General features: G+C 36.5%; 1 protein-coding gene across 1 annotated transcript in view; it reads left to right on the top strand.

Annotated features, from left to right (window-relative positions):
• SHLD2 (shieldin complex subunit 2) overlaps positions 1 to 22,527 on the top strand; it is a 58,948-nt gene that overhangs the window by 17,379 nt on the left and 19,042 nt on the right. Inside the window, exons 2-3 of the mRNA XM_037495934.2 lie at positions 16,350 to 17,888; positions 19,185 to 19,292. Of these exons, the coding sequence (XP_037351831.1) occupies positions 16,355 to 17,888; positions 19,185 to 19,292 (1,642 nt within the window). The 5' untranslated portion in view covers positions 16,350 to 16,354. The remainder of the gene's footprint in view (positions 1 to 16,349; positions 17,889 to 19,184; positions 19,293 to 22,527) is intronic.

The raw sequence follows: 22,527 nt of genomic DNA, 5'->3' as shown, positions 1-22,527 counted from the left end.
TTTCTTAGAGTAATGAAAATTGAGGGAGTTCTTTTTTAGGTGAATTTCTCTTTGGTTTTAAACTAAAACTATGAAAGCCAGTAACATCGAGGAAATTGAACATGTTTACTAAATTCTATGATATTAACCTGTGATTTTAGTTATTTTTACAATTATTTTGGTGCCTCAAATTATTTGTTACTGTACGTATGTTGGCTGCTTTTCATCTATTTCACTTCTGGTGCAGTTGAGCTAGAGAATTAATTGGATTTCACTCAGGATTTTGGCCTGAATATTGACACAATACTTTTTGGGGAAGCATTAAGTTAGCAGTATTAGTGTTAAGTTTGCAGATAACTTTCAGTACTAATTACAAGTAGTGCAGATATTGCAAATAAAAAAATCTACCTAAAAAGTAGAAAGACAAATGATTCAGAAATTCTACTTTGGCTACATATCCAAAGGAAACAGAATTAATTATCTCAAGATATTTGCATCCTCATGTTCAAAGCAGCATTATTTATAATAACTGAGACATACAAACAATCTACATGTTCATTAATGGATGAATGAGTAAAGAAAATGGGGTCTATAATCACAGTGGAATATTATTTAACCATAAAAAGGAAATCCTGTCATTTGTGACAACACAGAAAAACCTTGAAGGGATTATGTTATGTGAAATAAGACAGAGAAACACTGTATGAAATCACTTATGTGAAGTCTTAAAATATCCAAGGCATAGAAGTAGAACAGATTGGTGGTAGAGGCATATGGTTGGGCATGAAAAAAAAAAATGGATGAAGGTGGTCAGACTTCTGTTTACAAGAGAAATAAGTTTTGGGGATGTAATGTACAGCATGGTGACTCTAGTGAGCAATACTGGTATTGTGTGGCTGAATTTTGAGATTAATCTTAAGAGAAATCATAAGAAAGAAAATTGTAACTGTGAGGTGATGGATATTAACTAAACTTACTGTGGTAATCATTTTGATATATGTAACAATCATTATGTTGTATACCTTAAAGTCATACAATGTTGTATGTTAATTCTATCAGTAAACTGGCCAAAAAACCCCCCACAAAATTCTTCCCAGATAAAATGTTGATAACTGCTCTTTTTATTTAATGTACTGGTAAAAGGCAAGAAATTGAGGATATCTTGGAAGTCAATTTTATATTATTAAAATCCTACCTATTGACTTATATTTACTTAGAAACAGTATAAGAGATCTGTGACTGAAAGGTGATTTCTAGGAGGAATAGTTGTATAGATGGAATATATACTCACACATTTTTTGCTCTTGTCTTGTTGCCAAGATAAAGAATGGCATTCCTTCAATTAGAAATTCTACTATTCTCCATAGAAAGAGTACAGTTGGAATTGTACAGTTATTCATTCATTAGATGAATATTTTAAACTTCTGATGTTTATAAGGATACAAAGATGAATGAAACAAAGTGTGGCACAGTCCCTCATCTCAAATAAGAGCTATGATATGCTATGTGGGAGCACAAAAGATGTGGTTGAAAGTCACTAACATGGTATATTGATCCCTTTCTTTTTCCATAGTTCTTAGGTACTTTATGGTTTAAATTGGTCTTTGTTTATTGCCCAGAATTTCAACTTTATTCTATAATTTTGTTTCTTTGAAAAATTTTTCCTCAAGTTTATAGCAAAGTATAAAAACAACTAAACTTGGGAGAACACAACCTGTGCATAGTTAGATGGAGACTTTACCTACTTTGAAATGGAAAAATGTTTGCTTCAGTGTACTGAGTTAATTAATGTATGTTTGGTAGAAAATTTTCAATTTTAATTGCTGACTTGCTCAATGAGAGTGAATGGTCATAGAAAGCAAAGTGTGGGACTGGGAAGCAAAGAGAATTCTCTAATCATGCTTAATGCAGAGAGAGAGCACCCAGTTTTATTTTTTTAAATAAACTTGGTTTTGATGACTTTGAAAGTTTTGAGAAGTAATGTTCAGGTATTTTACAGAATGTGCTTCTATTGGTATTTGTCTCATGTTTTTCTTATGATTGGGCTGGTGTCTTAGGTTATATAAGGAAGACCAGAGAGGTTAAATGCTCTTTTCATCACATCTTACTAAGGCAATAAGATGTCAGTATGACTTATCAATGTTGATGTTGACCTTGAGCACCTGGTTGAGCTGCCGTTTGTCAAATATCTCCACTGCTAATCTTTTCTCGGCTCCATGCTATATACCTTGCAAGGAAGTCACTTATTTGTAGCCACACTTAAGGAGTTGATAGTTATGCTTCCCCTTATCAAGGATGGAGTTTTTATAAAAATTATTTGACATTGTCCTGTGCTGGAGGTCTGTCCATTCTTCCTCATTTATGCATTTATTCAGTCTTTTTTTGTATCACTATGGACTCATGGATAATTACTTTACCCACGAGTAAACATGATTCCATCCTCTAAATTTAGGTAGTTTAGGTAATAATCCAGTTGCTACGTGTATGTGTGTTTGTGTGTGTGAACTTGTTCCAGCTTTGGCCATTGGAAGCTCTTTCATTTGACTCCTGTGTTTCTGACATATTCCTATCAACATGCGTGTGCTGGTGCACTTCCTTACTTATTGGCACAGCGTGATGCTCCAGGTTCATCTTGTATATTTTCTACTCCAAACCTAGAATCATTTTTTAAGGAGCATTCTCTCCTTTTATTAGAGAATAGAGAAATCAAGGCATAGGTGTTAGCTATGCTGTTGCTACTGGGGTGTTACTGCTGTAGGCTCTCTCAGCTGATAGAGCCAGAAAATATATGTACATATACTAATCTGTGTATAGACATGTCTATCAATATTTCTCTGTATATCCATCTCTGTGTGTATTCACCTAACCTTTAATTCATAGTGATGTATCCAACTTGAATCCATTATCACATAGATCATCCTGACCTTCTTCCCCTTGTTTACATATATACTCTTACTCCAATAGTGAAAAAACTGGCTCACACCATCTGCCATCTGTTTACTTGATTGTTCAGTTCCTGTGTATATGTAAAGTACTCCTACAGATTTGAAAGCTGGTGGTTTCGCTGTGATGCACAGATCTCTGGAATCCTACTTGGGCTCAAATCTGAGACCCTGCTGAAGTGAAAATCATGATTCCATCCTCTAAATTTTTAATTTGAAGCCTATGATGAACTGAAGCAAATTACAGCTATATCAAAGTCTAGACCCAGCTCAATTGCAGATAAAATCAGTTTAGATTTTATTCTAGTGGTCTGACAGAAGGATCATAATCTCTCTCTAGAAGAAAAATATTACTTATTTTAACTCCTGAGGTGTTTTTATATAAAATGTCTGGCATATAAAAAAAAATTACAAACAAGAAGAAACAAAAAACAAGGTCAGTAGATACCTAGAAATAATCCAGATGGTGGAATCATCAGACAAGGATTTCAAGTTAGTTATGAAAAACAATGCTAGTAGACCTAATGGTACAGGTAGACAAAATGTATTAAATGATGGAGATTTTCAGCACAATCATGGACACTATGCCAAAGAACCAAGAAATGAAAAATACAATATTATATTGTAAACAAAGAATGTATTACTTGACCAAATAGCTCTCATCACATCAGGAGAAAGGATCAGTAGATATGAATACATGTTGATAGAACATATCAAATTGATAAACAACCAAAAGAGAATGAGTAGGGAAGAAGAAGAAAATAACTTCCATGGACTGATAAAGTGGCAGATGACATATTTGAATATATAATGGTCAAGAACTTCTGGAATTGGTGAAAGATAACAAGTCACAAATTTAAAAGTTCAACAAGTCCCGTCAGTTAAATACAAAACAAAAACAAACCAACATATAAGCAAAACAAAACAAAACAAAATAAAAAAAACCCACCCCCACATCAAAAATTGCAGATCTAAGCACATCATAATCAAGCTGCTGAAAACTATAGACTAGATCTTATAAGCAATAGGATGAATAGAAGTCATGATAAATATATGGGAATAACAATATGAATTATGACAAATACTCACCAGAGAAAGTGGAGAATTGAAAACAGTGGAATTTTATATCCAAATGTACTGAAAAAAAAAAAAAAAAAAAGAATGTCATCTTAGAATTCTATATTTAGCAGACATAGCCTTAAAAGTAAGGGAAAACAAAGACTTTTCAGACAGGTTAAAATTTGAAATTTATCCCTGGTAGAATTAAACTGTCAGGAAATGCTAAAACATGTTCTATGAGCAATAGACAAAAAAGACCAGATGGAATGTTGGGTCAGTAGAAAAGAATGAAGAACAGAAAGAATAAATATCTATACAAATAGAAGTTTTTTTTTTTTAAAGATTTATTTATTTATACAAGCACTGGGTACAGTCAGAAGCGTGGGAAGGTGAGAGAATTCACCAGAGCCAGAGCAGGGAGAAGAACAGGCAGAGGGACCGAAGTGCACTACTGAGGGGAGCAACGGGCACGGCAGGAGAGGTCTGCACGCCATGTGGGACCCTCACCGGTGGCCAGGGATCGAACCCGCGCTGTGGAGGCTATGGGCAGCTTTGCAGCCCAGAGCTCAACCACTGAGCCATCAGGGAAGGCCCCATAAATATGGTTTTTTTTTAAAGGTTTATTTTTTATTTATACAAGAACTGGGGTATAGGCCAGAGGCGTGGGAGGGTGGGAGGATTCACCAGAGACAGAGTGGGGAGCAGAACAGGCAGACGGACCGAAGACACTGCTGAGGGTAGCAATGGGTGAGGCAGGAGAGGTCTGCCGCACCATGTGGGTATCTCCCTGGCCAGCCAGGAATTGACCTCGTGCTGCAGAGGCTGTGGAGAGCTTTACAGTGCTGTGTTCAACCCGCTGTGCCACCGGGGAGGCCCTAAATATAAGTTTTTAGGTATAAGTTTTTGTACCTTCACCTATAATGTCCACACACAGATGACTGATGATTAAAATTAAAATATTAATATATATGAATTTGATAGGGTATGCAGAAGTAGAGTATAAAACCATGAGAATGCAAAGAAGGGAAGTGGAATTCTTCTATCTTATGTTTCATACACTGAATTAATAAAGTCTTATTTGAAGGTAGAATGTAATAACTTCAAGGTACATACTTTAATTGGTAGAGCAACTACTATAAAAAAGCACAAAGATTACTTAAAAACAGTACATCTGTCTATGCAAGACTAACTGCTGTGAAAATTGTCCTCTTATTATAAACAACTAGGGAACAGGATAAAAATAGAAACAGCTGTGTTCAGACATTGGACAATAGTCAGCACAGGATACTGATCCTTGAGAGAAGGGAAGTAAATGACATGAGGCCTACAGGAAAACTGCCTGGAGGCAGTTTCCAATTGCAGCACATAGTAGGGAAACCCAAATAAAGCCCAGAAGGCTTTGGGGATGCTAAAATGACAACATTTGTAGGCATGAACTGGTGCAGAGGGAACTATACAGAAATCTATGGAGCTAGGACATGTCTCTAGAGTTTATAGAAAGGTCCTCTAGAATATTGTTGAAAACTCCATTTTCACAAGGAAAATGTGCTACTCTACAGTGCTAGGGAAAGTCACACTGGAAATCAGTATGTTGAGCTCAGTCATTGCTGGAGATAGTTTGTTTTTACTAGGCAGTTGAGTGTTTCATACATAAAGTATTTGCTAGAGACCTTGGAGTGTGGTTAAATTAGCCATATACTAATGTCCTCTCTAAACTTACTCTAACAAAGCTTAAAAGCACGTTTTGAATGTATCAAATTGACTATAAGTAACTCAACTGTAAACAGTTTCAGTTGAACTAAATTCAATACCCTGTAAAGGTATACTGAAAAAAAAAATAGCACCTAGAAATTAAAATGTTCAACATCAAAGATTACTAGAACACAAATAAAACAGGAAAATGAGATCATTAATCAGAGAAAAAACAATCAATTGAAAGAAACCTAAAAATGTAGAATCATTAGAAATATTTCTGATGATGGACTTGTCAGTCAAGGATATTAGAACAGCTATTATAAATATGCCCCATATGTTCAAGAAGGTACGAGAAGACACAAATGTGATAAGGAAAGAAATTAGTGATAGAAAAAAGTGTTCAATGGAACATCTAGAGATGAAAAATACAACTTGAAAATGCAAAACAAACTGCTGGATGGGATTAATGACAGATTAGATACTGGGAAGAAAGATCATTAAGCTTAATAGTAATAGAACTGATTAAAAATTAATGCAGGGCTCCCCGGTGGCGCAGCGGTTGAGCGCTGGGTGCGAAGCTGCCGGGGCTCTGCGGCGCCGGTTCGATCCCCGGCTGCTCCCCGGCCACCGGAGGAGGGTCCCACATGGCGCGCAGACCTCTCCTGCCGCCCGCTGCTCCCCTCAGCAGTGTACTTCGGTCCTTCTGCCTGTTCTGCTCCCCGCTCTGGCTCTGGTGAATTCTCTCACCCTCCTGCACTTCTGACTGTACCCAGTGCATGTATAAACAAAAAAACAAACAAAACAAACAAATAAATAAATAAAAACATGCCTCTATTAAAAAAAAAAAATGAAATGCAAAATTAAAAAAAAAGTGTAAAGTTAATAGAACATCAGTAATCTATGGAAAACATTAAGTTGTTAAAGTAAGTATAGTTGATGTTCCAGAAACAAGAGAGTGGACAGACAGAAAAATTACTTGAAGAAATAGTGATCGGATATTTCCAAATCTAAGGAAAACCACAAACCAAGAACTCAATGAATCCTAAGTAAATTAGCCATAAATAAAATCATACCTGGTAATGAAATTTCTGAAACTGAGTAATAAAATGAAATTCTTAAAAGATGCCAGAGGAAAAAAGACACATAACTTAAAGAAGAACAAAACTAAGATTAAAAACTAGGCAAGCCAGAAGACAATAGAGCAATCTGAAAGAAAAATAAAAATTGTCAACCTAGAACTCTATCCTCAACAAAAGTATCTTTAAAATTTTTTTGGACTAACAAAGATGAAAGAATTTATTGTCAGTAGATATGAACTATAAAAAACACTGAAGGAAGTTTTTCAAGCAAAAGGAAAATGATACCAGAAGGGAATATACACACGAAGTGCAGAATAGTAATTATGTAGGTATATATTAAAGATATGTTCCTAATTTTTAATATCATACTCAATAATTGATTATGTAAATCAAACATGATTGCAGTATATTTTTTTTTAATTTTTTTTTAATAGAGGCATGTTTTATTTATTTATTTGTTTGTTTGTTTGTTTTGTTTATACATGCACTGGGTACAGTCAGAAGCACGGGAGGGTGAGAGAATTCACCAGAGCCAGAGCAGGGAGCAGAGCAGGCAGAAGGACCGAAGTACACTGCTGGGGGGAGCAGCGGGCGGCAGGAGAGGTCTGCGCGCCATGTGGGATCCTCCTCCCGTGGCCGGGGAGCAGCCGGGGATCGAACCGGCGGCGCAGAGGCCGCGGGCAGCTTTGCAACCCAGCGCTCAACCGCTGCGCCACCGGGGAGGCCCTGATTGCAGTATATTTGAGGCTTATAACCTATATAAGTAAAAAGTGTGACATAAATACCACAAAATGGGAAGATGAAAGTTCTTAGACTATGACAAGTGGTATATCATTTTTTTTTTTTTTAAAGATTTATTTTATTTATTTATTTATTTATAATATCATTGGGTACAGTCAGAAGCGCGGGAGGGTGAGAGAATTCACCAGAGCCAGAGCGGGGAGCAGAGCAGGCAGAAGGACCGAAGTACACTGCTGAGGGGAGCAGCGGGCATCAGGAGAGGTCTGCGCACCATGTGGGACCCTCCTCCGGTGGCCAGGGAGCAGCCGGGGATCGAACCAACGCCGCAGAGGCCGCGGGCAGCTTCGCAACCCAGCGCCCAACCGCTGCGCCACCGGGGAAGCCCGGTATATCATTATTTTAAGAGATAAGTTAAAGATATAAATTGAAAATCCTACAGCAATGAATAAAAAAAAGTATAAACAGAAATGAAACAAATAACAATCCATTTAAAGCAGTGCTTAAGGTGGGGGGAGCATTTACATTAAATGCTTATGTTAGAAAAGAGGAAAGAAATCAATGATTTAAAGCAGATATTACAGCCTGCAAATTTTGGGTCAAATTCTTGAGTAGCCTGTGATCTGAGAATGGTTGATATATATTAAAATGGTTAAAAAAGAATCAAAGGTAACTAATATTTTGTGATATGTAAAAATAATCGGAAATTCAAATTTTGGTGGCCATAAGTTTTATTGGAACCTAGCCATGCTCATTTCTTTATGTATTGTCTGTGACTGTTTTCGAGCTATATCCACAGCATAGAGTAGTTGTGACAGACCATATGGCTTGCAAAACCTAAAATAGTTACTTTCTGATTATTGAAGACATTTGCCAATTTTGAGTATGGATCTTACAGATTTTAAAACAATAATATGGGTATATAATTTACTTTTACCACTTTTATTCAACATTGAACTAATGGGCTAGAAAGTACAAAAAGCAAAAAAAAGTTAAAAAAAAAAAGAGCAAATTAAAAAATTGGAAAAGAAATGAAACTGTTATCTTTTATATATGACATGATTATAAATATAGAAAACCCCACAGAATGTACAAAATAATTCTAATAAGCGAATTTAGCAATATACAAAAATCTGTTGTAGTTCTCTGTTAGGAACAACCTACTTGACAACTGACAAAAAATATTTCTGATAGTGTGAAAAGAACACCAAATACCATGAGTGAATCCAAGAATGTGCTCTCACCACTCAAAGGTACAAAACATTATTTATGTAATTTAAAAATAAACCTAGATGAGTGACGAGATGCCTTATATATGGATTGGAAGACAACTTTGCTAAGATGGAATCTCTTTAAACAGATCTATAGATTCAGTGCAGTCTTCATTAACATCCTACTAGGATTTGTTTGAAGAAATTGATAAACTTACTGATTATATAAACTTATTGAAACTCAGAGGACTAAGAGTAGCCAAGATAATTTTGCAAAAGGACTGAATGGGAGGCCTTTAGTTTCCTGTCATCAAGAAACTATGACAGTATGGTGTTAGCATAAGGATACACATATAGGTGATTGATACCTAATAGAGATTTCAGAAATAGACTCAAGACATTTTTTCCACTGAAGTATCAGTCAGTTCAGTGGTAGAAGGAAAGAATAGTTTTGCTCTAACATGATGCGTTAGAGCAAACTACCACTTAAACTCACTCAAACATGCAAACTAATTCACAGTGGATCATCTATCTAAAAATACAAAAGCAAAAACTATATAACTTCTGTATAACTTCAAAACAAGTTCCCCAATACATAGTGAATGAATAGAACAAATTTATTACATTATAGTTACTCTGTGTCAGGGACTCAGGAGAATAGGACTTTAACTTACATGTTATTTCAAAAGGTATTAAAAAGCTATACTTTTAATTATAATCCTTTACCTCCTCTTCATTTTGTCATTTGATGCTATTTAGTAATTTTATAATGCTTAGTGTTTTTTGAAAATAGTCAAGGAAAGGCTTAAAGCTGAGTTTTCTGATTGGTAATAAGATGGAGAAAACCTTTTCTAAATCACATATGTTTTGTAACAAGCATTTTTAGTTGCAGTGTTCTGCAAAGACAAAACCTGCTGATACAGTTTTTCCTGTTTTATAAATCTTTGACCCATTCATCAGACTCTGACCACGCTAAAGATAAAGGGTTATGGTTGTATTGGTCTTTCTCACTGAAGTGGCCTTCTGCAGATTGAGAAATTGTGTAATCATTAACTACGGTAATGGATATGTACTTGCAAGTTTCATCTGGTATCTGAATGAGCTTTAACCCTCTGAGAACACGCAATACAGTCCAAAATCATTGAAATTTACCTGTTGTCCATAACTTAATGTTTTAGTCTGTGTGTTTTTCCTATCACAAGTATTTTATTTCCCTGCCTTTGGCACATTTCATCTGTCTGCTTACACACTCACAACTCCTGTGAATAAGAGGATTTAGTAGCATCAGTCATATAAAGATAAAAAGTACTGTTTTGAATTAGCTGGACCATATTTTCTAGTCAATATTTTGTGGAGGAGGAAATCTCACAGGCATGTATAGGCAAATAAGTGAAGGCATAACGATGTAATTATTGTATATGAACAGCCTTGTGTTTTATAGAACTTTGATTCATTGCAGACATCTCTTAGCCTGGGAGATCTCTGAACTCTCAAGACTGCTTCACCATCTCCCCCTGCCTAGAAGGTAGTCAGGTTATGAATCTTGGGAATCTGGGGTTTGTGGTCTCATGACATAAACCATACCAAACAAACTTGAATCCAAGGACTATGAAATCTATCTACTTATGGGGCCATTTAGTCAGTTTTCCTTCAGGATGGAGGCTAACTAGGGCATTGCATTTTTTTCTACTGTGATTGTGGTAAATAGAGTGATACTAGAAATAATAGTGTGATGTTAGGGAGATCAGTATAGATTAATAAAACATAATTAGATATTCAGTAGTTAAGTGAATGAGTTTGGATGAAATTCTTTGGTGATGTCTAGAATGAAAACAGAAATGGCCTAAGGGAGAAGGGAGAGATCAAAGAACAATTTAGAAAAGAATAGGGTTCTAGAAACCAAAAGAAAGGGTTTTACAGCAGTGTAAGAACTTACTAGATAGTTTGGACTTCACTGATGTCTAATAGAGACAGGAAATGGAAGTCAGATTACATGATATTTTGAAGAAAATGTTAAGTAAGCACACAGAAGCAGTGAATGTCTTACACTCTCTTTAAACATTTTAGACATTACCTATCCTTTGGATAAGGCAATTTAGGCTTTCTTTGCTCCTGTGTTTGTGGGCGGCAGTTGGGATGACTTTGGGACTGTACTGTACCCCTTAATTCTGAACGGCATTTAAATTCAGTTTAGAATTTTGTCATTACCATAGTTCAAAAGGCCTAAGGAAAATGTGGATAATGGGCTGTCCTACTTTGGTTGATTTGCTTCAGGCTTTGCCCTTTTGGGCACACCCCTGTGTTTAATCTTGTGGTAGCTCAGTATCACTATTTTATAGTTGTCATTTAATCTCTCCCATTAGACTATAAACTCCTTAAAGTTCCTTGTTGTTACTGTTGAAATCCATGGATTTCAATATGTGCCTTAATGCCTGGCACATACTATTGAGTATTTGTTACATGAAAGATTGAATAAATAAGCCAATAATTAATACCTCTCTTAAACACAAAAGAATTCCAATTTTATGGTCTCATAGAATCAAAAAAGTAGAAAGTTTCAGAGAAGAGGAATTGATAAACAGTTTCAAATGGCAGCAAAATAAGGAATGAAACTGACCTTTGGGTCTGACTATTTTTTTTTTTAAAGATTTATTTATTTTATACAAGAACTGGGGTACAGGCCAGATGCGCGAGCGAGTGAGAGGATTCACCAGAGACAGAGCGGGGAACAGAACAGGCAGACTGACAAAATACACTGCTGAGGGGAGCAGTGGGCCAGACAGGAGAGGTCTACCGCGCCATGTGGAACCCTCCCCAGAACCGGGATTGAACCTGCGCTGCAGGGGCTGCGGACAGCTTCACAGCAGGGTGCTCAACCGCCTGCGCCACCAGGGGAGGCCCTGGGTCTGACTGTTAAAGGCCATTGATTTACTCTGTAAAAAGCATAATTGCAAAATGACTGGAGAAGTTATGTTTGCATGGGAAATAAGAACAAAGAAACATGGAATTTTGTTTTTCCCAAAGATTTGACGCTAAAAGGAAGAATCTATTGGTAAGAAGTACAAGATTTGAGAGAAAGGAGCTCATTACAGTAATTTAATGCATTTTATTGGAATTTACCTGAGTATTTCCCACCTGCATATTGGGTAATATTTTTCTCTTCCACTTGGTTTTGAGTTATCTTTTGAGTTTGGTTTTTGCTGTGCTGTTTGGGGCCCCCTAGTGACCAATCTAATAATGACATATAAATAGTAAAACATTAGTTAATCTCATTTACCAGCTATTTTTTATGCAGGTTATTCTTTCTGTGAGGACTCTACGAGCTATGTGGTTACAGTAATTACAGTGATGCTTAGCTCCTCTTTGATTTTTTTTCTGTGGTTCAAAACTTACACCTGAACTTAGAGTAACTGTTTCCTTAGTAATAATTCAGTATTTTTTTTACAATTTTCAACTGAAAATTGTAGTGTGTCTTTGTTTTAGCTGCTAATATTGTTCTTTTTTTTTTTTTTTTTTTTTTTTTATAGAGGCATGCTTTATTTATTTGTTTGCTGGTTTGTTTTGTTTTTTTTTTTTTTTTTTTTTGTTTATACATGCACTGGGTACAGTCAGAAGCGCGGGAGGGTGAGAGAATTCACCAGAGCCAGAGCGGGGAGCAGAGCAGGCAGAAGGACCGAAGTACACTGCTGAGGGGAGCAGCGGGCGGCAGGAGAAGTCTGCACGCCATGTGGGACCCTCCTCCGGTGGCCGGGGAGCAGCCGGGGATCGAACCGGCGCCGCAGAGGCCGCGGGCAGCTTCGCAACCCAGCGCTCAACCGCTGCGCCACCGGGGAGGCCCTAATATTGTTCTTAACTCTCATCATTGTTCTCAACTCTTAGTCTATAATGATAGATTCAGCTCCATTGTAATATAACTACTGGAACATATTCTGTTTGAAGGTTGTGAAAGAAAAGCCTGAGTTTCCAAGCAAAAAAAGATTTGATTGTTATGAAAATAATGCATAGTCATTATTCATCATAATAAAACTTTTAAAATATATCAATCTTTAAAAAAATCATCCTTACTCTTACTTCTCAATGTTTTTCTTCTAGGATTTTTTTATTTTATAAAATATTTCTGACCAATATAAGGAACACCTTTATAATCAAAACTAATTAAAAAATTAAAACTTATTCAGTGCAGTTTAAGTCCCTGTGCACCCTTTGCCTGTCACATTCCCATTCCTCATGCTGAAAGCTAACCATAATTTAGTGTCTTATATAATAAAATTCAACATTAACATCACAAGTTGTATATCCTTTAAATTATTTTTTAAAAATTATGTTTGTAAGATGTATCCATGTTGACATGTAATTCACTGACTTATTTTTTCTGCCATATATTAATCCTGAAATTCCAATTTCTCAGAAGAAACACAATTGATCATCATGATTTTGTTTACATAGACTGTTTAAGCACAGTGAGTCATTCTAATCAAGGCATGGTGGGAACCCTCTTGAAATCTAAATTCACAGATGCCAGCCAGAGACTCACCTTGCAAGCAGATCTTTTTAAGTACTGTTGTCTTGGGCCTGCTGTTAACTCCTTCTGCACAGATACCTCTTAGACATTTCATTGCAATGAGGACTAAGAAGAAAATTGGATAAGTAGTCAGGAGTACAGAGGAGGGGTGGTGATGAAGATGTAAGCATGGTAGTCATTAGTGTATAGAAGGTTTTCTGAGCCCTGAGATTGAATTTAAGTACTTAGGGAGAGAGAATACAGAGAGATTCAAATACTGGGCCCTTCAGCAAGAAGATGAGGAAGCTAGGAAAGCAGACTGAGGAGCAGCTGATGAGATAGTTTGAGATGGAATATAATCAGGAGGATGAAGTAGCTCTAAAGCCAAGTGAAAAAAGTGTTTCAAGAAGGGAGGAATGATTAGTGATGTCAAATGCTGCTGATAGGCTGAAAATGGAGAGTTGACTGATGACAATGTGGAGGTTGTTGGAAACCATGAAATATGCTATTTCAGTGGAGCATTTTGAATCAATGCCTGACTGGAGTGGTTTTAGGAGAGAAAGTGAGAAGAGGGAGTGTAGATTATTCTTTCAAGAACTTTGCTATAAAAGAACAGAAAAATGGTGCAATAGGTAGAGAGATAAGGGAGACAAGAAATAACAGCATGAAAAAAAAAATAACAGTCTATTTGTATGTTGATGGAGATGACCTAGTACAGAAAGAAAAATTAGTGATGTAGTTGAGGAGGGGAGAATTGGATTCTGCCTGGGAAAAAGGGAATAAGATCTGAAGCATGGAATTTCATCCACAGTAACAGGAAAGTAGCTAAGTACATAGGTACTAGCAACTTGGGTTTGTAAACGTGTGCTGAGAACTAGTAAATAGAAGTAGGTGGCATGGTTTCCTGCCAGAGTATAGGGGTAGTCACCACTTGAGGATTGGAGAGGAGATCTTGGATTGGAGAGGAGATTATTTATTTTTAAATAATAAAAAGGTATAGGTGTAAAAGTTATATTGGAGAGTAAATGCAGAGAGAAAGATAAGATTGCTAGGTTCCCCCTTGAAGTTAGTAGTAATGAATTTAAAATGGGACTATTTTCTGATGATTATGTGTTATTTTCTTGTTACTTCTAGCTACAGGTGCAGACTAAGAGATTATTCAACCAGTTGTTTGAGTTCAGCTGTGCAAATACCTTTGAGAGGAGAGCAATAAAATTAGAGATATATGATAGGTAGTATTTATAATAATGGACCATGAAATCTAAGCAGGGAAATGAAGTGTAAGGCTGTAAAAATGTGTGTGGTATTATCAGTGCGTTTCTTGTAGGTCCCATGTGATCAACAAGTTGTTGACGTTGCGCAGCTGGAGGGGGGTAAATTGGAAGATAATAGTTCAAGATGAAAACATAAGCTTGAGGGCCTCCCCAGTGGCGCAGTGGTTGAGCGCTGGGTTGCGATGCTGCCCGCGGCCTCTGCGGCGCCGGTTCGATCCCCGGCTGCTCCCCGGCTACCGGAGGAGGGTCCCACATGGCGCGCAGACCTCTCCTGCCGCCCGCTGCCCTCAGCAGTGTACTTCGGTCCTTCTGCCTGCTCTGTTCCCTGCTCTGGCTCTGGATTCTCTCACCCTCCCGCGCTTCTGACTGTACCCAGTGCATGTATAAACAAAACAAACAAACAAATAAATAAATAAAACATGCCTCTATTAAAAAAAAAACACATAAGCTTGAAATTAGGCAAGGATGTGTAGTTATTGATAATGGTAAGGTATATTTCGAAAATAAATAATTGAAGTAAGAGGAAGAATTAGAAGTAGAGGAGGTCAAGTAACCAAGAGGCCAGAGCATTGAAAGGAATTCATCCACATTGATACTGAAATCACATAAATTATTAATGAGTGAGTATGCTATTAGTTTTAGAAGAGGTGACAATGAATGAACTAAAGAATATTAAAAATGTCTAGGAATTATAGCTGTCATTTCTTGGCTTATCCCTCATTATCTGCATACTCCTATTGGACTTTTCATGATGCTTATTTATTTATTTATTTTTTAAAAAGGATTTATTTATTTATTTATACAAGCACTGGGTACAGTCAGAAGCGCGGGAGGGTGAGAGAATTCACCAGAGCCAGAGCGAGGAGCAGAGCAGGCAGACTGACAAGTACACTGCTGAGGGGAGCGGTGGGCGGCAGGAGAGTTCTGCGCACCATGTGGGACCCTTGCCTGGCGGCTGGGGATCGAACCAGCGCTGTAGAGGTTGCAGGCAGCTTTGCAACCCAGCGCTCAACCGCTGTGCCACCGGGGAGGCCCCTCATGATGCTTATTTAGATTTAATTTTACTAAGTGTCACAGTTAGTAAAAAAAGTTTTTTCATTATAATGAACTTCTTTTATTCATATTTTATAAACTGACTTTTCTCTCTATCCTTGAATTTTTATTTTAGAGAAGATTAAAAAACCTAGAAGCAATTACTGATTGTGCTAACAGATTGGAATTAAAAAATACAGAAGTAATTGTTGGTTGTTTTAACAGAAATAGGTAATAGTCTTTTGTACATTTTGAAGAGTGTCTCAGTTTTTTATTTTCTCTGCATTCTTGCTTGAACCTTCTACTTAAGTCTTGGAAATTGAGTTGAAGGAAAGAGGTCCTAAACATAGTAAAATAATTTGTGCTGTTAAGAGAATAAGAAATTTAAATGTGACAATAATACAATTTTAATAATGCCTTTTCCCCTTCTTTACTAACTTGTTATTTAAATAAGGTATAAGTTATGCATAAGGTATATTTAGTGCTTATACATTATAAGAACTAAAAATTCTTAGTTTAGTTTGTTTAGTTCTTATAAATTATAAGAATTTATAAATTCTTATAAATTATAAACTAAGAATTTATTTATTCATTTGTGTTATTTAGCTTTATCCTTAAAAAGTCTTTATGTGAATATTTTTGTTGCTATTTTGACTTTTCCTATGACTTCCTGTATATTTATGAATTTTATAATTAAATAGTATAACAGAATAAATTATCTCTATTATAATTGTGGTTTTTGTTAAAAGTTTATATTGTATTTGCTTTTGACATTAACTTACTATCAGTGTGTAAAAGATATTGACAAAATACTTACTTAGATATTTCATTTCTTTCAGAAACCATGAATGGAAGATCTCAAGTCCACATTTTTTGGGGGGCTCCAGTTGGTCCATTGAAAATGACAGTATCACTGGAACCACCTTGTTTGACATCCACTGCTGACCCCTGGAAACAAATTCAAATTTTATACAATCAACATTATTTACAGCTGAAGGATAACAAATGCAAGCATAAAAACCTTGAAGACTCTCAAGTTCTAGATGCTGTTGGCCTTCCAGATCTTCCTAATGGTCATTTCTTAGCAAACTCTATGACTACATCCCTTCATGTGAATGGCGACTTTATACCTTGTATTTCTGAAACACAGACTATAAAATCCCAGATTTATCCCTGTGGGATGAGTGGTATAACTAATTTTGATATGCAAGAATGTGGATTTAAGGGCCCAGCTCAGCATTTAACTGAAGAAGACAAGTATCAAAAGCTTTTCAGTGAAAGGAAAACAATCACAGATGAACAACAAAAAGATCAGTCTGATATATGTGGTCAGAACTTTAAAAAGTATTCTTTTCCGTTAGCTAATAAGTGTGTCACTCCGTTGGATTCGGTCTGTAGTCCTGAACAGATTAATGCAAAGCCAGAAACTGTCTGGACGGAGTCTATACCAACAGAACGTCACGAATCACAGCGCCCATGTCTTGAGTTTCCCTCCAACACAACAGATGAGCAAACATCTGTGGGAACAGCCGAGAAGGTTTCAGTGTCTACAGATACTGAATTTCTCAGTATAATGACTTCCAGTCAGGTTGCTTTTTTAGCTCAAAACAAGTATAAAGGACTGAATTCTATGAATGCAGGGACCATAAACTCGGAGACTGAACCAAAGTCAAGGCAGGGGGAAATAAGAGTAACTGAAGATAATTTGATTCAACCTGATGATAATTTTGCAGAAAAAGGTAAAAGTGAAGAAAACCAAGCATGTTCCCTTGAGCTTTTTAGTCCTGTTTGTCCTGAAACGGAAAGCAGCCACAGTTACATAAACTCAGCTAAATGTCTTGAAGAAAATACAGGGTCTCAAAAACTTTCCACTTCTGAAGATAAACTGCCACCAAATGAAGTATGTATTGAGTCCTGTAACTCAGGAATACTGTGTTCCCAACTAAACACCTTCCACAAAAGTTCTATCAAAAGGAGTTGGACCTCTGAAGATAAATTGGGTCTTTCTAAATCTCTCTCTAAAGACCTCCAGATATCTAAGAAAGTTAAGTTGATTTCTGATGCAAGAGCTCCTGCTATAGGTCTGACTGTAGCAGTGGACCAGAGGAAGGTGTCTCCATTTAAGAGTATTAAAAAAACATCTTTAATAAAAAACTGTGAATCTGAAAGTCAGAAGTATAATTGTTTAGTCATGGTGTTATCTCCATGTCACGTGAAAGAAATAAATATAAAATCTGGACCAAATTCTGGCTCTACAGTGCCTTTGGCAACAATTGTAGTAATTGACCAATCAGAAATTAAGAAGAAGGTTGTCCTGTGGAGGACTGCAGCATTTTGGGCACTTACAGTGTTTCTTGGAGACATAATATTACTCACAGGTGAGTTATCATGGTATAATGGTCATTAATTTTTTATGAAACTGGACTTTTTTCCCCCTCTTACTTTAAGCCTTTGGGGGCTGTTTACCGTTTACCTCTGATAGGCAGCATCCTTGATCGCTATAGCATAAGTGGTGGTATCCCCATTGCTGCCAGTATCCTTTGCATTACCTTTTCTGGGCTGTGTTCTAACCTGAATTTTTCCTTCTTTCACTCATCTTCTCGTTAAGAAGCTTTTCCTTGTTACTCCTTTTTTTTTTTTTAAAGATTTATTTATTTATTTAATCATACAAGCACTGGGTACAGTCAGAAGCGTGAAAGGGTGAGAGAATTCACCAGAGCCAGAGCGGGGAACAGAACAGGCAGACTGGTGAAATACACTGCTGAGGGGAGCGGCGGATGCGGCAGGAGAGGTCTGTCGTGCCATGTGGGACCCTTGCCGGGCAGCCGGGGATCGAATAAGCAATGCAGAGGCTGCAGGCATCTTCACAACCCAGCGCTCAACCTCTGCGCCACGGGGGAGGCCCCCCTCTTTTTTTTTATTGTCTGAATTATTTTACTACTGCTACATAAAGTCTACCTGTATGTAACTAATATTTTATACACTGATTATATTCTGCTTGGGATTGATCTGTTTTTGTCTTTCTTTAATGCAGAATTTTTGCTCTACCTAGAATTGTTTCTACCTGTTAGTTTAGTTCCACTCAATGATTTTTTTCTGTACATTTTAGATCATTCAGCTCCCTTTACCCATTGGAAAGTATTCCATACCTCTAAAATCTTTCATTTTTAACATCTATGGAAGATGATTACCATATTATATTATTTATGGTAATGAATTCCTTTAAAAAATGCTTTTTATTGTATTTATATACATTTATAACAGAAGGGCTAAATGCATACTGAATATTATTTATTCTTCTAATTTGAAACCACTACTTTGCTTCCGGCCCTAACAGATTTAGTTTATCAGGATATATATATAATGTTTACCTTATGCAAACAAAAACAATTAACATGGGCTCTGTAGAAGGAGTAAATTTCTGTATTATTACTGTTTGAATATACAGAACAATTTTGTTAATTTACCTGCATACAGACATACTTAGGTTCAGATTTTGGATTTACTATTTTGTCACTTTGTGCTATTCGGTATATCATTCAACATATTTGAACTTCAGTTGCCTTTCATGTTAGAGGCATACAAAATATTTTGCTATGATTAATAAGTTAACTGATCACTCACAGTGTGAAGTAATTTATTGCATGATCAGAACTTTATTTTTTCCTTTCTAGATGTTACTATTCGTGAGGATCATTGGCTTGGTGAGACAGTACTACAATCAACATTTACCAGTCAGTTATTAAATCTTGGTTGTTATTCGTCTGTCCAGCCTAAAGAATGTAAGACATATTTTGAATATGATATTTTCTTAGTATTTAAATTATATATATCATAATTATTATATACTATATATACTATAAATAACAATTTTAACTCTTTCCTAATATATATAGGTATGTCATGTCTGTATATATTTTGGAAAGAGCAATGTTAGTAAAATGTATTTGATAGAATATAGAAATAGTGTCTTAGAGAAATAGCTCGGAAAATGTACTGATTATATAAGAGATTATTAGAATAAGAGGAAAGTTATGTGACATTTGTGGAAGATGCAGCATCGAATGACAACCTGTGGATAATAAGAATTCTCAAAGACAAAGTAAAAGGAAGTGAAGAACAACAATTAAAACAATAATGGTATTTCGAAAGGGTAAGTTTTCCCTGAATCCCAGGGAAGTTAGTTTGTAGAAAATCAGCACTAGCATTTTCTCATGAAATAACTTGAAAAGAAATTCTTTATCTGCCTAAGTGTGTATGTATTAAATGATGACACTGAGGCAGTATGCATTGGGCCCATGTTGGTGAATAACATGCACCTGATGCCTGCTTTCATGGACTGCACAGTCCTGTGTGGAAGGCAGAGAAGAAAAAACTAAGCAGACATGCAAATAAAATCTTTGCAGATGATAATGCTGTGAAAGAAATTAACAAAAGGCTGATATATAAGCACCTTGACTCTGGTTGTGAGCACTGGTCATGGAATGGAATCAGGCAGTTAGGAAGTTGTCATTAAACGAGGTTGAGAGATGATGGAAAGTGAGCAGAGACAGAAATGGGTGAATTTGAGATATAGATCTAAATAGATTTAATAGGTTTTTCTTATGGGGTGGATTTGGTGATAAGGGGAGAGGAGCAATCTATTGCTGTTATATTTCTGATTTCAGTAACCAGATAGATCTTACTAGGAAGGACTGAGGGGAGTGTGTTTATGAGAGAAATTAAGGGAACTGTTTTAGGCAAGTTAATTTTAGATATCTTTGAGGCATCCAAGTGGAGAGGTCATGTAGGGATTGGAAACAAAGTCCAGGACTCAGAAGGAAGGTTTAAAATAAAGACACAAATGAATCTAAATGAATAAAAAACCCCTACAAATCTGACAGTAGAATTGAAGCTACCAGGTTGGGGAGGGTGAGGAGGGAGAGCAAAGTGGGGAGGGGGCACAGTGCACTATGGTGGGGGGCTCTGGGTGCCTTGGCAGTGGGTGTGGTGTGGTAACATACACCTGTAGGGAAGATCTTACACCTCTAAATCATATATTGTATTGTAAACCAATGTTGCCTCAGTAAGTAAAATAGAATAAAATGAACATGAATTTCAGTTATTGACTTATATAAAGAGTTATTATAGTAAGAAATGTTAAGGTAGATATCAGAATTAAGATATATGGATATCATGAATGCTTTGCTTTGATACGTTGAGAGGGAAACTGCATAATTATTGTGGTATTTTTACCAAAAATTGGATAACCTTATTTTTCATGAGAAAAAATAGGAACAACCCAAATGGAGGAGCAGTCTACAAAACAATATTCTTCATATGTGTCAAGGTTATGAAAGATAAGACTGATGAGATATTACAAATTGCAGGAGACTAAAGAAAAATAAAAACTAGATGTAATGTATAGTCCTGGATATTATCCTAGGTTGAGAAAGGCTACTAGTGGGAAAATTGGTAAAATTTGAATATGATCTGTAGTTCAGTTAATAATATTTAATCAAAATTAATTTTCTGTTAATTACTCTATGATTATGTAAGATGTTCATGTTAGAGGACATTGTGTAAGGGATATTAGGTACCTCTACTCTTTTTGCAAATATTTGTAAAAGTAACATTTAAGAAAAAAGTCATAGGGTCATCTCATTGATACAAAGAAAACTTTTGATAAAATTAAACACCCATTTATTAGAAATAGAAGGAAATTTCTTTAACTTCATAAAGTACCTGTAAAAAAATCAAGTGCCAGTATCTTCCTGTTTGGAGAACCATTAGAAACCTTCCTTCAGGGGGCCTTCCCTGGTGGCGTAAGGGGTTAAGCATGGCACTATGAAGCTATCCGCAGCCTCTGCAGCACAAGTTTGATCCCTGGCTGGCCAGGGAGCTACCCACATGGCACAGCAGACCTCTCCTGTCTCACCTGCTGTTCCCCTCAGCAGTGTATTTCAGCCAGTCTGCCTGTTCTGTTCCCCACTCTGTCTCTGGTGAATCCTCTCACCCTCCCACACATCTGGCCTGTACCCCAGATCTTGGAAGCATAAATAAATAAATCTTAAAAAAAAAAAAAGAATCCTTCCTCCAGGATGCTACTGCTGCTTTTATTCAGTATTATATTGGAGATACTAACCAGTGCAATAAAGCAGGGAAAAAAATTTCCGGAGAGATTGGAAAAAGCTGTCATTGTCATTTGAAGATGATATGATGGATTACATAAAATCTTCCCCTTCTTAAAACTATAAGCAAATATTTAGAAATAATGAGAAACTTCTGCAAGATGAATGGGTATAAGTCAGGTGATTTACAGAGTGGAGTAACTAACACTTGTAATGCTTGAAGAAGAAAGAGAAAGCACCATTACAGTATTACCATATGGTACTAAGTATTTGGTAATAAATTTAAGTTTCATTGTTAAAGGAAAAATATAAAAATTGAGAGAAATTAAAGAACTAAATAAATATATACTTTGTCCCTTGGTTGAAAGATTTAATACTATGAACATTTGAGTTGTCCAAGTTGATCAATATATTCAGTGCAAATCCAATAAAATTCCCAATGTGATTTTCATGAAATTTTATAAGATTATTCTGATATGTGAAAGAATAAATGGCAAAGAAACAGCCAGGTATTTTGAAAAAGGAGAGCAGGGAGGAAAAATTTGTACTATCAGAGATTAGAATTTAGTATATAGTAGCTAGTATATAGTAATTAGTATATAGTAACTAAAAACAATGTGGTTTAGGCCATTTGAAATTGCTCAACTTTAAAAGTTTGGAATTTCGGGCCTCCCCGGTGGCGCAGCGGTTGAGCGCTGGGTTGCGATGCTGACCGCGGCCTCTGCGGCGCGGGTTTGATCCCCGGCTGCTCCCCGGCCACCGGAGGAGGGTCCCACATGGCGCACAGAACTCTCCTGCCGCCCGCTGCTCCCCTCAGCAGTGTACTTCGGGCCCTCTGCCTGCTCTGCTCCCTGCTCTGGCTCTGGTGAATTCTCTCCCCCTCCTGCGCTTCTGACTGTACTCAGTG

This window comes from Talpa occidentalis, unplaced genomic scaffold, assembly GCF_014898055.3.
Source record: "Talpa occidentalis isolate TD23 unplaced genomic scaffold, MPIMG_talOcc4v2.1 talOcc4.8, whole genome shotgun sequence".
Taxonomy (NCBI): domain Eukaryota; kingdom Metazoa; phylum Chordata; class Mammalia; order Eulipotyphla; family Talpidae; genus Talpa; species Talpa occidentalis.
The sequence above is the reverse complement of the archived record's forward strand: the minus strand, read 5'-3'. Positions and strand labels throughout refer to the sequence as shown.